The sequence below is a fragment of the Parasteatoda tepidariorum genome, chromosome 3 (genome assembly GCF_043381705.1).
Source record: "Parasteatoda tepidariorum isolate YZ-2023 chromosome 3, CAS_Ptep_4.0, whole genome shotgun sequence".
In the NCBI taxonomy this organism is placed as follows: Eukaryota; Metazoa; Arthropoda; class Arachnida; order Araneae; family Theridiidae; genus Parasteatoda; species Parasteatoda tepidariorum.
In genome coordinates, this window is record NC_092206.1 from 92451483 (window position 1) to 92466087 (window position 14605).

General features: G+C 30.8%; 1 protein-coding gene across 1 annotated transcript in view; it reads left to right on the plus strand.

Moving 5' to 3' along the window:
- Positions 1–1422: 1422 nt before the first annotated feature.
- Positions 1423–14605, plus strand: part of LOC107442688 (uncharacterized) — a gene marked incomplete at its 3' end in the record, with an annotated part of 18421 nt that continues 5238 nt past the window's right edge. The window contains 9 exon segments of the mRNA XM_043053257.2: positions 1423–1527; positions 2300–2461; positions 3048–3174; positions 5002–5159; positions 6271–6387; positions 7050–7133; positions 10259–10391; positions 13000–13112; positions 14489–14549. Of these exon segments, the coding sequence (XP_042909191.2) occupies positions 1447–1527; positions 2300–2461; positions 3048–3174; positions 5002–5159; positions 6271–6387; positions 7050–7133; positions 10259–10391; positions 13000–13112; positions 14489–14549 (1036 nt within the window).

Sequence of the window (14605 nt, forward strand, 5' to 3'; positions counted from 1 at the left end):
AATATTTCGGTAGAAGTTTGTAAAAGAAGGTTTAAAAGCTACAAAAGTGACTTTTCTTTTATTAAAATATTTCATTTTCAGAATTTCTACAAAAAGTTATAATGTGTTATAAATTATGCGGTTTTTTACCTCTTGTTATTAACTTTTTCTCTGTATAGTTTCAATTAGTTAGGATTAGGTATTAACAAACATAAGTCTAAGTGGGGCTAGTGTCTACACTTTGTTCTTTAGCAACTTTGTTACTGGACATGTTCTGTGACTTGTTTACATTGCTCCTGTGTTGTTCATTTGGACAATTTCGTCATCAATTTCGTAATATTAAGATTATTAAAAATATTGCAACTTAAAACTGATTTTGTGCTTTCAAATTCAATTGAATGTTGTTTTTTAAATGTAATGTTTTACTTTCAAAGCGTTTTTTTTTAGTGTAGTGAAATGCTCTATTACAAAATAATATTTTAACTCAAATATGTCAATATCCATTCTAAAGTAAATCTTAGACTGAAATTCATTTCATTTGGGAGTTACAATAAATGACTATTTAGTAATTTTTCAAAATTGGCCTCACTAGCCCCATAGCTTGTTGTTTTCGCTCATTCTAGCCCCTTGTAGTGAGGCTATTGAGGGCGAAAACTAGCATTTTAAAAACAATTATTATGAAAAAATTAAAAAACTTTGTAATTCCAAATACAAATCAGAATGCAGATAATTTTCCAAACGATTCTTAAAAATTACTGGATAAGTGAAACATATTAAATAATTTTTTTTTGAAAGAAATTTAACAAATTTGAAAAAATTGTCTAAACTAACTCCTTCTCACCTTTAAAGATTTTAATGTACTTTTCGAAAACTACAAATATATAATGAATGCAAAATTATTTAATTAAATGGATAGAGAGTACAATTCGAAGCAGCAAAAACATATAATTCGTTTATAACATTGAAGTTATAACTATTTGTTAGTTTATAGCATTGGTGTGGTATAGTTGCTTAAAGCAATTTAGTTTCAATCAAATTGATGCACCGTGGCATTTATTTTTTGATCAATTAGATGTGAAAGGGAATGAATAACAAATATCAGCTAAGGAGCCGCTTTGGCTCAGGGGATAGAGCGTTCGCCTTCCAATGAGGCGAATGCTCCTCATCAAAATGTCCTCCACGAAGGCAAATTTCTCCCAATACTCAATCCAGGAGTTCCCTTGTCTTCTGGATTGTGTTCAAAATTACACAGCTGTGGAGTTGAACATTAGTAGTCGTAACAATTAACATGTGGAGTTGAACATTAGTAACATCAATTCTTCGCTATATTGACCTGCAGGAAAATTGTGACTCAAATTATTAAACAAACCCTCGAGGACATTCTAGCCCCAGATCAACTGACCCCAGTCATGAACCAACAATAGAGCATGTCATCGNAGGGTGTATTTCGGTGGCAAGAAAGACGGAATGGGAGAAGAAACTTCAATTCAACAATACGAAATCATCACATTGCAACCTTTCATCTCGAGGAACGTCTATCCATTCCAAGTAAGACAATCCCTTGTAGAAATCATAAGATAAACCTTCGCCCATTTTGTCTCTTTATACTTAATTTTGGTGATAAAAAAAAGAAAGACTAGACAAAGATTCAGCCGAATAAAATCTTCTCACTGCAACCTTTTACATCGTGTGTCACTTCAGACTATTTCTTTTCAAATCACATGGTAATCTTTACTAGTATCGTCTGTTGTTGTCATTGACCACTAAGGCAAAGGATGCTGCTGTTCCAGTTTTCCAGTGGCGTCATTTACGGCCAAGAATTCCACTTCCGCTGAAGAATTGCTTCAAGAACTTTATGACCCAATAGATTTAAAGTGTTCCAGTGACCATTTACTACACGAGGAGTCTTTGGTCGATTGTATTCGAACTCCCGTTTTCACGTTCGTGAGAACAGGGGTGCCCTGCCAACCAGGCTCTCCCGGTCACTAGTATCGTCTCTTTTACTTATACTGTGGCAAAGAAATAATTTCGCATTCCTGATGCAATTCAGCCGTAAGCAATTCTATAGACGATGCTTTAGCCTGACGTCATTTGATTTATTCTCTGTTATTTTGTCACTCTTTTTTCTGTTTATCCCTTATTTTGTCTACTATTGTTTATGTGATCTGCCCTTATAAATAAAAAAAAATGATTAAAAATAAATAACACAGAATAGTTAGGAAGGGGTAATAATTTTTCGAAACAAATTAAACTATTTGTTATAGGTATTATTAATAACTTTCATATATAATCTTTAAAAAGTTCTTTCCTCATCCCATAGCTTCCAAAAGGTTATGGTTGCAAGAGAGGAAACTTGGAAGATACTCCGGAATTGCCAGACTTTGGAGACACTAACCTGCAATTCGGCGCTGAGGTTATCTACAGGAAAGTAAACTACCAAAACGAAGATATGGAATACTGGAGCTATTACAGTACTCTTACAGTAAGAATTTTAAATAATAATTTATTAAAATCAGCTAATATTTCTAAACAATCCTTATGCATTTTTGCAATTCATTTTGACAACTAGCAATGTCATTTAAAAAGGTTTCCAGCCAAAAAGAATCCGATGAACAATAAGGAATTCATATATGTAATTTTTAAATTAATTACGAAAGTTGCTCACTAAGATTAATGAAATAAATCCTTTAAAAAATAGCAAAGTAACATTTAGAAAGTAAAGTTAGTAGCACGCTTTTGACCATTCTCTCGTTTAAACTATAGGGACTATATTTTATAAATTGAAGCTAACCCCGTAATTTGAGGATTAAAAAACGCTAATTCATTGAATAACAGACATGTTTAATCAGAGAAAATGTGCTTTTGTATTTGATTTCGTAACTTTATATTTCATCTAGACAAATATTTTATGATATTTAAAGTTAGCTCCTTGATTCATTAAAATTGCATCTTAGTATATGCCAAAATCCAATCATTAGACCAAAAGTTATCAAAGTGTGTTCTATTACATAGTTTTATTTACATGTTTCATTATATATCAAGCTTTACGAAGATGTTTACTCTTGCAGATGGCTTTTGACATTGAATCTCAGCACATAGCATACTATTACACTCCCTGGAATACCACCAAACCTCAGCCCGGCGAAGAACCATCAGTGTTATCTCCGGAATACGTCATCTATGACATGAAGCACAGTAAGTAATAAAGTTATGTCTTATGTAATTGCTTACAAATAATCAGTTACTTGTCATTGCGTTTAATAGCACATGCAAGTTGTAATAACCAACATAATTTACGCCTACAAAATTTGTTGCTTTTACTTGCATTTTCTTTTTTCGTTTTTTTTTTAAATCCTGTAAAAATTTTTAACTCTGCAAACTTTTCCAATTAAATTGAACAATAAGTTTTTTTGATTCCGAAGTCTTGGTGCCTCTACAAATATGAATTAGGGTAAGGAACACTACCCAGTGAAGGAACATTTCATATATATTGATTAAAAATAAGAATTTGAAAGTTTTTCTTTAGATTGATTGGTAACAATAGCTTACTGCCAAACAATAGAAAGTCATCTAGCAATGTTTTGGATTACCTGGTTACATAGACTTCTCTGGAAAAATTTTTGAATTTTTTATTATCTCTGCAACACCTTGTTTCTTTGAAAAAATTATAAGGGGAGTGTTTGTATTTGTATGTTTGAAGTGGAATTAATTGCATGTAATAGTTTTATTTTTCTCACTGTGAAAAAGAGACTTCAAACTATAGTAATTGAAGTTACGTATTATTTTTTTAAGCATCATAGCATAATAAAGTACTGAGATAAGGGGGTGTTTATTCACTGGATCACCAAACGATGAAAAACCAGTGAAGGAACAAGTGTTCCTTTACTGGTTTTTTTTTCTAAGTTAATGAATATAAACGATAAACTTTAATTTTCTTGTACCTTTAGTGATGTTCCGCATTAAAAGTATGTTAAAAATACGAAAAACAACTTCTAACCAGTGAGGGAACAGGCATGTTCCTTTACAGTGTCAACATATTGTTGACGCAGTGTCACAATGGCACTGACAATGACGGTGTCAACATATTGTTGACACTGTCATTTAACTAAAATTACGAATTCTGAAATTAATATGATGTTTTAAAAGGCAAGCGAAGCTTAAGTGCTCCTTCACTGGTTAGTTTACCCTATATACGTTCGATTAATTTATAGTAATATTTCTGTCTGGTCCTTACGGCCTGGGTCAACTTTGAAAATAAAACAGCTGTTGGGGGACGATTCACATAAATATAATAAACAAGAAAAATATTAAAACCTTATTAAAGCAAAACAGAAATCTCATCATATTCCAAGATGTCCGATTTTGCTCTGTTCTTAAATTTATTCTTGCTTTTTCCACTCACAGGCACGCTTCCTCAATCTACTATCCTTCCTTTCCTTTTTTCTGCTATCAATGACAGCTAATGTTGTCCGCTCCTTAAGTTTAGCAAATTGGCAACTAAATCATCAAATTCCTTACAATTCATATGCCAAAAGAAAAGGTTTTGATCATAGACTGTAACATTTCTGTTACAGAATAAAATATACCACTATGGCAAAAAGCAATGTTTCTGAGTTATCTCCCTCGCAGATTTTCTTTACAAAAGAAAATGTTTCAGTCACAGACGATGTTTCCGGGATAGAATACATTTTAAAACAAGACACTGTATAACAGAGATGTTTTCCTTTACAAAAAGTAACGTTTCTGTAACCAAACGCGATATTCCTGTACCGAAAAAGACCATATTTTTTTTTATATGGAATACATTGTCTCTTCGACAGTTTTCTGTCACAAAAAGGTGACATTTATGTTGGGAAAAATGACATATCCTGTCAAAAGGAAATATTTCTGACTTGGAAGGCAAGATAGTTTTTGTAGCAGAAATTAGCGTGTGTAAAGGAAGTAAAGTTTTGTGTTTAAAAGTTAGTAATGAAGTTTCTTCATGTCTAATCCATCTCGTTTCTTTACTTTTCCACCTTTTAGAGTATGCTTACAAAACTGATTTGGTGACAGGTGCCTGTTCCATCTCAAGATCAAAATCCTTCTATCCTACTTACAAGCTTCCGAACAAAGGGGGTGAGTTGATACTGACAGATGGATCCATTCTCTTTCCCTTATCAGGAATGTCCTACTTATCCGAGGTATTTGCAGTTTGTTGTAGTAACTGTTACTAGAACTGTCATGTCATTGCTTTCAATAACACTGTTCCACAAACATGGATTACAATGCTAAACTTTTTCAGAATAAGAATACTTTGTGGTCGTAAAAATCTATTGGGTTGGCAACTGAGTTCCGCCCATTTCTTTTTTTCTTTTTTATTCTTAACATTCCGCATATCATTAAATATTTTAGATCGATCATTCAAGAGAGAATGTTTTATTCTACCAGAATGCTTGCTTTTTGGCTCCAGTCAATTTATGCTAATTCAGAGCAACTTTTAATGGTCTTAGAACCTTGATAAAAACCACATTGGAGCAATTTAGTTTCTATCAAGGATCTGAGACAGATAAAAACTGCTCGGGACATTTGTGCTGTGTATGAAAAGTGTGCCTAGCTGAAAGAATCATTCGTGATTGGTTTGCCTATTTAAAAATGGAAATTTTGACCTCAAATACGCATCTCTTTTTTGTCCATCCAGTTGAGTTCAAGGAAGAGCGACTAACCAAACTTTAGCGCGTCAAACGGCAATAGAACTATCAGAAAAATTGAAAGCTCCCACACTAAAAACTTTTTAAAAAAACTAAAAATATCTGTTACGTAACTGCTAACCCAATTTGCGTGTTTGATAAGATAATAATTATGACATTCTCTAGTTTAGACACGCGCGGTGTTCTACAATGACCACACTTAATATGTATTTTTCACATCTTGTGTCGGAAATAACAGAACGCACACTAGAGGTCACAAATTAAATTTTAAGCTAGGAAAAAATATTATCGGAGTCTAAAGAATTATTATTGAAGAAGACAAAAATCTGAACATCGAAACTCATTTGGTTGTCAGAAGAAACTTAGAGGAAATTCTAAAAATCATTTTTTAACACCTCTCAGTTTCCATAGGCAATCATATAGACTTTTATGTTTTTAGTTCCGCATTTTGCACTAGCGATTCGGTTGATTTTCATGGCATTTTGTATTTTTCTTTTTAACTTCATTTTTGACAAGGATTTTAAATGAATACATTAAAGAAGATAATAAAATACTCTGTATTTTTATGTTATGAATAATTTGATATTTCTTTTTCATTCTGTAGGGAATAAATAGAGGCCTAAAGGTGAACGTTTTCGAAGAAATAATTGAAAATTACATCTTGAACAATGCTACAGAAATCACTGTTCCTCAAGCAATCATCACACATTCTTATTTAAAAGTAAATATAAATTATTTTTTTAAAGGCTGATTATTCTTTTAAAGAGATTTTGAATTAATTAATAACGTAAAGTCCCCAGGAAAGGCACCCAACAATAATGTTAAAAAGAAATTAAATTATTTAAACTTTTTTAATTTTCTCTGTATGAGTTTTTTAGTTTTATGCACGATTTCGTAGTGTTTATTAATACCAATTCATTGATTTACTTAATGACATAATTTCTTAATTTGCATTAAAAATATGAATACGTTAACGACATGAGTCCCTTCCACAGTGCATGGAAATGTATTTTGCACTGATTTGCTCCTATCGGCCACTGCGGTCTTTTTAATTTTTTATCCTTTTAATCATTTTAGTTTTTTTCTTTTTTTATTTCACTTTCGGCTACCCCGGTTTATCTAGTTTTGTTTTTCATATTTATTTTTGTTGCCAGCTTTATGTTTTCTATTTCAAATCACTGTTGTTTTCCTCATTCTGGTCTAATCACACTTAAAAATCTATATATCCCATCTTAACATGCAATGCTTCATGCTTGGAATTATTTATTTAGCAATTTATTTATTATTTACTTTTTGTTTTAACTTTTGCAGACATTTTTATACAATTGTGTATTTTTTGTGTATGTGTATGAAATAAATATATTTTGTATTTTCAAATTTCAGGATGATGAAATGATAAGAAGTTCTGAGTCCGTTAAAAATGCTTTAGTTCAAATCCAAGTCATCCTGAATGGCAGAGAAGATAAGGTACAGTAAGGATATTTAAAAAGATATTACCCTAAATAACTATTGTTCTAATAATCAGAGTTTCAAAAACTAAAAGGGTGAACTAAAAGGATGACCTCAAATATGGTAATTAAATAGTGCTAATAAAATTACGAATCAAACACAAAAACGTACTTTATCTGAATGAACCAATTTTTTTCTGACGGATTTGAATTTTTTGCCATCAAAATATGGGGAGCATCCAGAATTTGAAATATCCAAATAATTTAGTCAGATGTTCGGTCGAAAGCTTTGAACCCTTAATTTTGATTTCACATTTTTAGTATTTTGTCTTATCTCGAGAACTAATGAAGCGGATAGGAAAAAAATTTGCGCACTTTAGGAAAATTTGTTTGTTTAAAAATAATTTCCTCGTTAGAAAATAGTTTTTAAGAATCATTTAATATATTCTAAAATTTTATTTCATAACGGTTGAAAGGATTTTGAATTGTAATGTATACAAATTTTTACAACATTTTAAATTATTTAATTTTAAATTATTTAATTTTAAATAATTTAATTCTAAATTATTTAATTTTAAACTATTTAAATTTTAAGATATTTAATTTTAAATTATTTAATTTTAAATTATTTAATTTTAAATTATTTAATTTTAAATTATTTAATTTTAAATTATTTAATTCTAAATTATTTAATTTTAATCTATTTAAATTTTAAGATATTTAATTTCAAATTATTTAATTTCAAATTATTTAATTTTAAATTATTTAATTTCAAATTATTTAATTTTAAATTACAAGCACAAAATTTAAATGAACTCTGTCGAACAGTACATTTGAAATTTAATTTCTCAAAATCTATTCGACCGATTTTGTTCAAGTTTTGTGTTTCGAATTTCGTAAATGTTCGTATGCTTTCCAAAGTTTCTTGGATCAATGTCAAGAAAAAAAAATAGTAAATATAATTTTTGGGTTTACGACTACTAATGTTTAATTCCATAGTCTCGTAATTTTGAACACAACCCAGAAGACAAAAGAACTCCTGGATCAAGTATTGGGAGAAATTTGTCTTCGTGGAGGAATTTTTTCATGGAACTAACCCGCATTCGCGTTACATGGAGAGAAGAACCACGAGAACCTCACACGGTTAGCGTGACGCCAAAGGGACTATAACCCATGATCCGTTTACCACTGAGAATATTTCACGTCAGCACTGTGGTCGGTGCGAGCCTGGTCCGGAATTCGAATCGACCAGCCATCTCTGGGATTCGAACCCGGTTCTCCTCATTGGAGGGCGAACGCTCTCTCCCCTGAGCCACCACTGCTCTAAGAAGCATATTAACTTTATTTTTGATTGTGTTCCGTGTTCTCAATGGTAAGGGGTAGTATTTGCAGTGGTTGTTTTAACTCTGGTCGAATATTCACTTGTTTCGATTTCTAATTTTTTTTCTGTTTACATCATCTTTCGACTTATTTTTTAATATAATTATTCTGTTTTTACGGCAAAAAATAGGCTTGCAAGTGTCGGCAGTTGTGTGCATTAATTACACGCAATAAGTTACAGATTATAAACGGTTGATAAATTAAGTAAAAAAATTAATATTGTTTAATTTATTGAAATTTTGTATTTTGTACATACAAAAGTGCTCTTCCCACTGCTCGCTTCATTCTCCAAAGCCAATGATTTCAACAATATTTATTTAATATATATACAGCGGCCTAGGCCANATTTATATTTAATTTTTAACGACAAATATTTTGTTACATCAAAATTAAAAAGTATTCAATTGAAAAATCTCAAAATGTTTTATTGTATTAGCGCAGATTTAGTTTTCGCTCTTGATTCGATTGGCATCTTATTTAATTCTAATCATTTTATTATCTAATCATGGCAGTTTCATCCTTATTCTTTTTAAATTCTTATTTAATTTTAAGTTCTCATTATAACTTATTAAATATTTTTTAAATATTAATATTTTTTAAATATTAATACTTATTAAATATTTTTTAAATATTAAATATTTATTAAAAGTGATATTGTGAATGTTTAATTCTAAATAATGTCTTACAATTTTGCATTCATTATTTTAATGCTGATAATAATTGATGATTTAATAATTTATGCGCATGTTGGCTGAACTTAGTTTTACCCAAAGCTTATTATAAAAATAAATATAACTTATTTATTGTTTAGCAATATGATTAACAAGTTTAAATAACCAATTTAAATATACTTATCATAAAACTATAAATAATGAGTTGATATTAAGAAATGACGCTTTCAGTTTTTAATATGCAATCGAAATCAAAATGAGGACATTGAAAGGGATATTGAAATAGATTTTGAATAACAAATGCGAATGAGGAATTCAGTTTGAGTGATAAATGAGAATTAGGATAAATTTAATGCTGAAAATAGGATTTAAATTTTAATTTATAATGTTAATTTTTATTTGTTAGAATGGAGTTTTTATAGAAAGACTATAAATTTAAAATACCATTTAGTTTATTAAAGTTATAAATGATATATAGTAGCGTGTTATAAATATTATTTTAGTGAATTAGGAAAAATGCCCATATAATGAATAGTGCAGTTGTTACTTTTGCCACTTGTCCATACAGACAAGCCTGCTTGAAATCAAGCGAAATTTTAAAGCAGAGGGTGCGTTTCTTATTTTTTCTGTGGTGCCATCTATGACCGAGAGTACAACTTCAGCCACACACGCGTTACAGCCCGAGGACCCAATCATACTCCATTTATTCGACCACAAATCTTAATTTTATCCTGTAAAAGAGAATGATCAAATTATGGGAACTTGGAGGACTTTGTGATCCCGATAGATTTAACGTGCACCAATCACATCATTTACTACACTGGGATTCTTCGGATGAGGGGATTCAAACTCACATTCTCACTAACACTAGTCTAATGTCATACTGACCAGGCTATCCCGAATAGTGTAATTTGAGTAAACATTACAAATATTGAAATGCTAGTGATATTGTGTTGGTTTCGGAATATTTTAATATTTTTCTGCTTTTCCAAACAGGAAATATAATAAATATAAATATTTTTTCTAGTATAAAAAATTAATATATATCGTGTATAAAATCTGTCTTTCACAAATTTTTTTTCTGCTTTTGCAGGTATCAGAGTTATTGGTATTCAACTTTTTCAACTTCGATACTGAAATAAAAAATAGAAGATTCATTTTCGATGTTCAACGATGCTTCAAAAATGATAATGACTATCTATGGGTTACTATTGGTTTTAATGCAGGTATAACACTATTTTTTTTTAAATTTTGATTTATGTCTTAGAGTCCTTTTCCCTCCCCACCTAACTCAATAATCGAAAAAGGGAAGACGTGAAGAGACAATTCTGATTTAAATTTTTTTAAATTTAATTTTCACAAACAAAAGGATGCTACATACAAAGGATGTTTTTTTAAAGTAAAGGCCGTTTTGTTGTGCTCACTAATAAGTGACGTGTGCGTCGCAACGAGAGCCTGTGTCGCGTCCCGGCATTCCTTGGAAACAACTGTACTCAGTGGTAGCTGTGTAGGTAAACTGTACGGTCAGTTCTGCGTCTTTAAAATGTTCAAGTTTAGCAAATAGCCAGTCACGTTCGAGATACGGTCAGTGATGCGTTTTTAGTCGGTAAAAATCTGTCTGCCGCGTACATTCACTGGCAGATTTGTGAAGCAAAATTCCCTGCCATGTTGACAGGAAATTTTCCTACACTATGACAATGACTCTCGCCGCAACTTAGATTTATTGGATTCATTTGATTGGGAAGTTTTTTACCACCCGTCCCTACAGTCCAGACCTTGAGCTGAGTGATTTTCTTCTTTTCCGATATTTCAAACTTCATTTCGGCGGAAATCACTACAATGATGAAGAATAAGTAAAAACGACCGTGACCCCTTGTTTAACTTAGCAGGCGGCAAGTTTGTATGAAGAGGGTATTCGAAATCTAGTTGTAAGACGTGATAAGTGTTTAAACAAACTTGGCAATTATGCTGAAAAAACGAGAATATGAAAATAAATTTACTTCTTGAAAATTTTCTTTCGTTTGGCTTTTATTTTCAAACTGCCGTTACTTAAAAAAAAAAAAAAAACTCTCGTATGACTATATTCGGCAGCATTTCTCTAAACATTTCGAATGCAGGGTCATCAGCTGATCACAATATTAGGTGTGTGAGCCGTGATGGCTCAGGGGATAGAGTGTTCGCCTTCCAATGAGGAGAACCGGGTTCGAATCCCACCAATGGCTCGTCGATACGAATCCGCATCCGGCTTGCACCGACCACAGTGCTGACGTGAAATATCCTCAGTGGTAAACGGATCATGGGTTATAGTCCCTTTGCCGTCACGCTAACCGTGTGAGGTTCTCGTGGTCTTCCTCTCCATGTAACGCAAATGCGGATTAGCTCCATTAAAAGTCCTCCACGAAGGCAAATTTCTCCCAATACTCGATCCAGGAGTTCCCTTGTCTTCTGGATTGGGTTCAAAATTACAAGGATACGGAGTTGAACATTGGTAGTCGTAAACCCATAAAATTGGGTCGGCTGTTCGACGATGTTTATAAAATAAAATATAAAATATAAGGTGTGCGGTATTTCACCCCTTAAACGCGCTTCTTCGATTCGATTTCTTTGAACCCGTTCGATTGCTAGTCGGCTGTGACCGGTTTTCTAATTCAAATGTAAAATTACGTCACTATCGAAGTTAAAGGGTTTTGCTTAAGAAACTTATCTCTTTCTGCGGGTCACCTTTTTTGACGGAGTTTCTCACTGTGAATCGGGGAAGAAATTTAACTGATTTTCAAATTAGCGTTTTCTCGCAAAGTTTCGAACTTATCTTCTATATTTGTGTCTGTAATCATCCGAAATATTACCTAAACTTTTTAAACATTACAAAGTGTTAACAAAATTTTTTGAAAAATTGTTTTTCTTTTATATATATATATAAATAGAATTGAATAGTTAGTTCGATTTAGAATAAATATTTTAAACTATTTTGGATATAAATACAATGACGATGAGGATTTCTTTTGAGATTCTTTTTAATAAATGTTTTAAACTTTTTTTTCACATATTTTAAATTTTTAAGCTGTGATAAAAGCTCTTAACATCCACCTCAGATAAAAATATGCAGTATCAAATCAACTACAATTACTTATACATCAAAAAACTCATACATCTATCCTAACCAGATGGCCAAACGTAAGTCTGTATCAGGAACTATAATAAGATAATATTATTCTAATTATCCTGTAGCAAATGATAACTAATCAAATATTGGCATTTTATTTTTATAAGTAATAAATTAAAAACAACAAAAGGACTCTTGAGATATCTAATTGATGATTTTATTAATGTTTTTTCCCCATATGGCCCATGAATTACATCTCATCAAAATGAAGCCAAATAAAAATAATCTCCCAATACTATTATTTCATTATAAATTTAAAAAATTATATTCTTTGAAAATTTGAAGATTATATTATAGAATATGTATTAGAAAAAAAAGCATGAAAAATTTAATCTAAAATACAGGATGGCAGGACAGTGAGGGAAGAGGCCTATTTAGACATCTTATTGATGATTTTATTAATGTTTTCTTTTCCATATCACCGATAAAATATAACTCGCTAAAAAAAAAAAAAAAAAAAAAAAAAAAAAAAAAAAAAAAAAAAAAAAAAANAAAAAAAAAAAAACGAATAAAAATAATTTTATTATTATTGAAAAACAAATATTTTTTGAAATAAACAAAAAAAAAACTTCGTTTAATGTAGCTTAAAATTGCATAGAAAATATTGAGATTCATGCGTAAAGCAGAATGATCGACTGTCGTAGTATTTAAATCATATTTTCCATTTTCAGACGAAGCAACATTGATGAAAATCAGGGATGATGTCCCGAGCATTCAATCGAACATTATGAATAGCCTTTACTCTACTTCTGAATTAAACCCTGTTAGAGTACCTACCATTCTCGTAAGTGACATTTCAATTTTAATTTTTGACCCAAAAATAAATTTTACTTATTTAAGTTGTAATGTTTTCTGATAGATTTAGAGTCGAACATATGTTTGGAGATGTACGAAGACAGAAAATAGAACCGATATATTTTTAAAAAATTAAAATTCGTAAGCATTATCACTTTTTGCTGAAAATTATTTTTATATACTAAATATTTTAAACTAACAGATCTCTTTACTATCGATTTGGATCACATTGCATTATACTTGCAATCAAAGAAGAAGGGAAAAAATTAATTAGGTAATTTTTGCGATTAAGATTTTAAAATTAAAAAAAAAACAATACTGCTTGATATTTTTTTCTATTTTTCACCCCAAACTATGTTCTACCCTCACTTATTTAGAATTAAACATACCTCACAAAATATAAACTTTAAAAATAAAAAAAATTTAAGTTTCAACTCAAAAATTGAAAAGTATTTGTAAAATTCATGCTTTTTTTTTTCAGACATGAAAGTTTTTAAAAACTTTACACAATTAAAAAAATAATAAAATAACGACAACTTTGTAATCAACCTTTATTGTACACAGTTTTTTTAAAATCTTTTTTATCAAAATAGCTTTGTAGTTATTGTAATAGCGTTGCATAATAAATATATTTTGTTCCCGACAACTTTCTCAGTGTTGAAACACAAATATGAAAACCAGTTGTTATTACTGTCTTTTTCTGAAAATGATTGGTCAAATTATTGATTCTCAAAACTTATGTTTACGTAACTTGTTTTTACTCTTATGTAACTTTTATGATTTTTAAACTATCAGTGATTTGTTTCTTAGCATAGTTTACATAGATAAAAGAGAGAATACTTTTAGATACACGTTCCCAACTTTTTAGTTATGCGGACCAAAAATTTCGTAGAAAAGAATGAGACCCACAGTTGTTGTTGTTGCATTCGGCCATTAAGACAGATGAGGTGTGATTGTTGTTATTTTTTCCAGTGGTGCCAAATATGGTCAAAAATTCAACTTCTGCCACACCCATACGTCACACCCGTTTATAAGGTGGATCCACATCCATTCCTCCACAGATCGTAATTTTGACAGAAACCAGAGAACGATTCATCTCCAATTCAGTACCCCCAGAGGTATAATTTTTAAGGGAACTTGGAGGACATTGGGACACTGCCGGTTTGAATCCTGTTCCCTGCCAACCAGGCTATCCTGCCGTCATGAGACCCACTAAACAAAAAATAGATATAACGTAATGTCGCCCCTCTTGTGGTTCACACTCCATGAGTTAAGATAAGAACCGATGTCTTATTAATTAAATTATAGATTACATTGTGTAGAATTACACGAGGAATGTTTTCAAGACATTTATTTTAACTTCAGGTGGATATTAAAGAAGGATTATTTGTGACATTATTGATACTAGGGAAGCCTCCAGTTCTTTGTAAGTTTTTTTTCATGTTTCATCTAATATATCTTATAATCTTAATCTTATATATA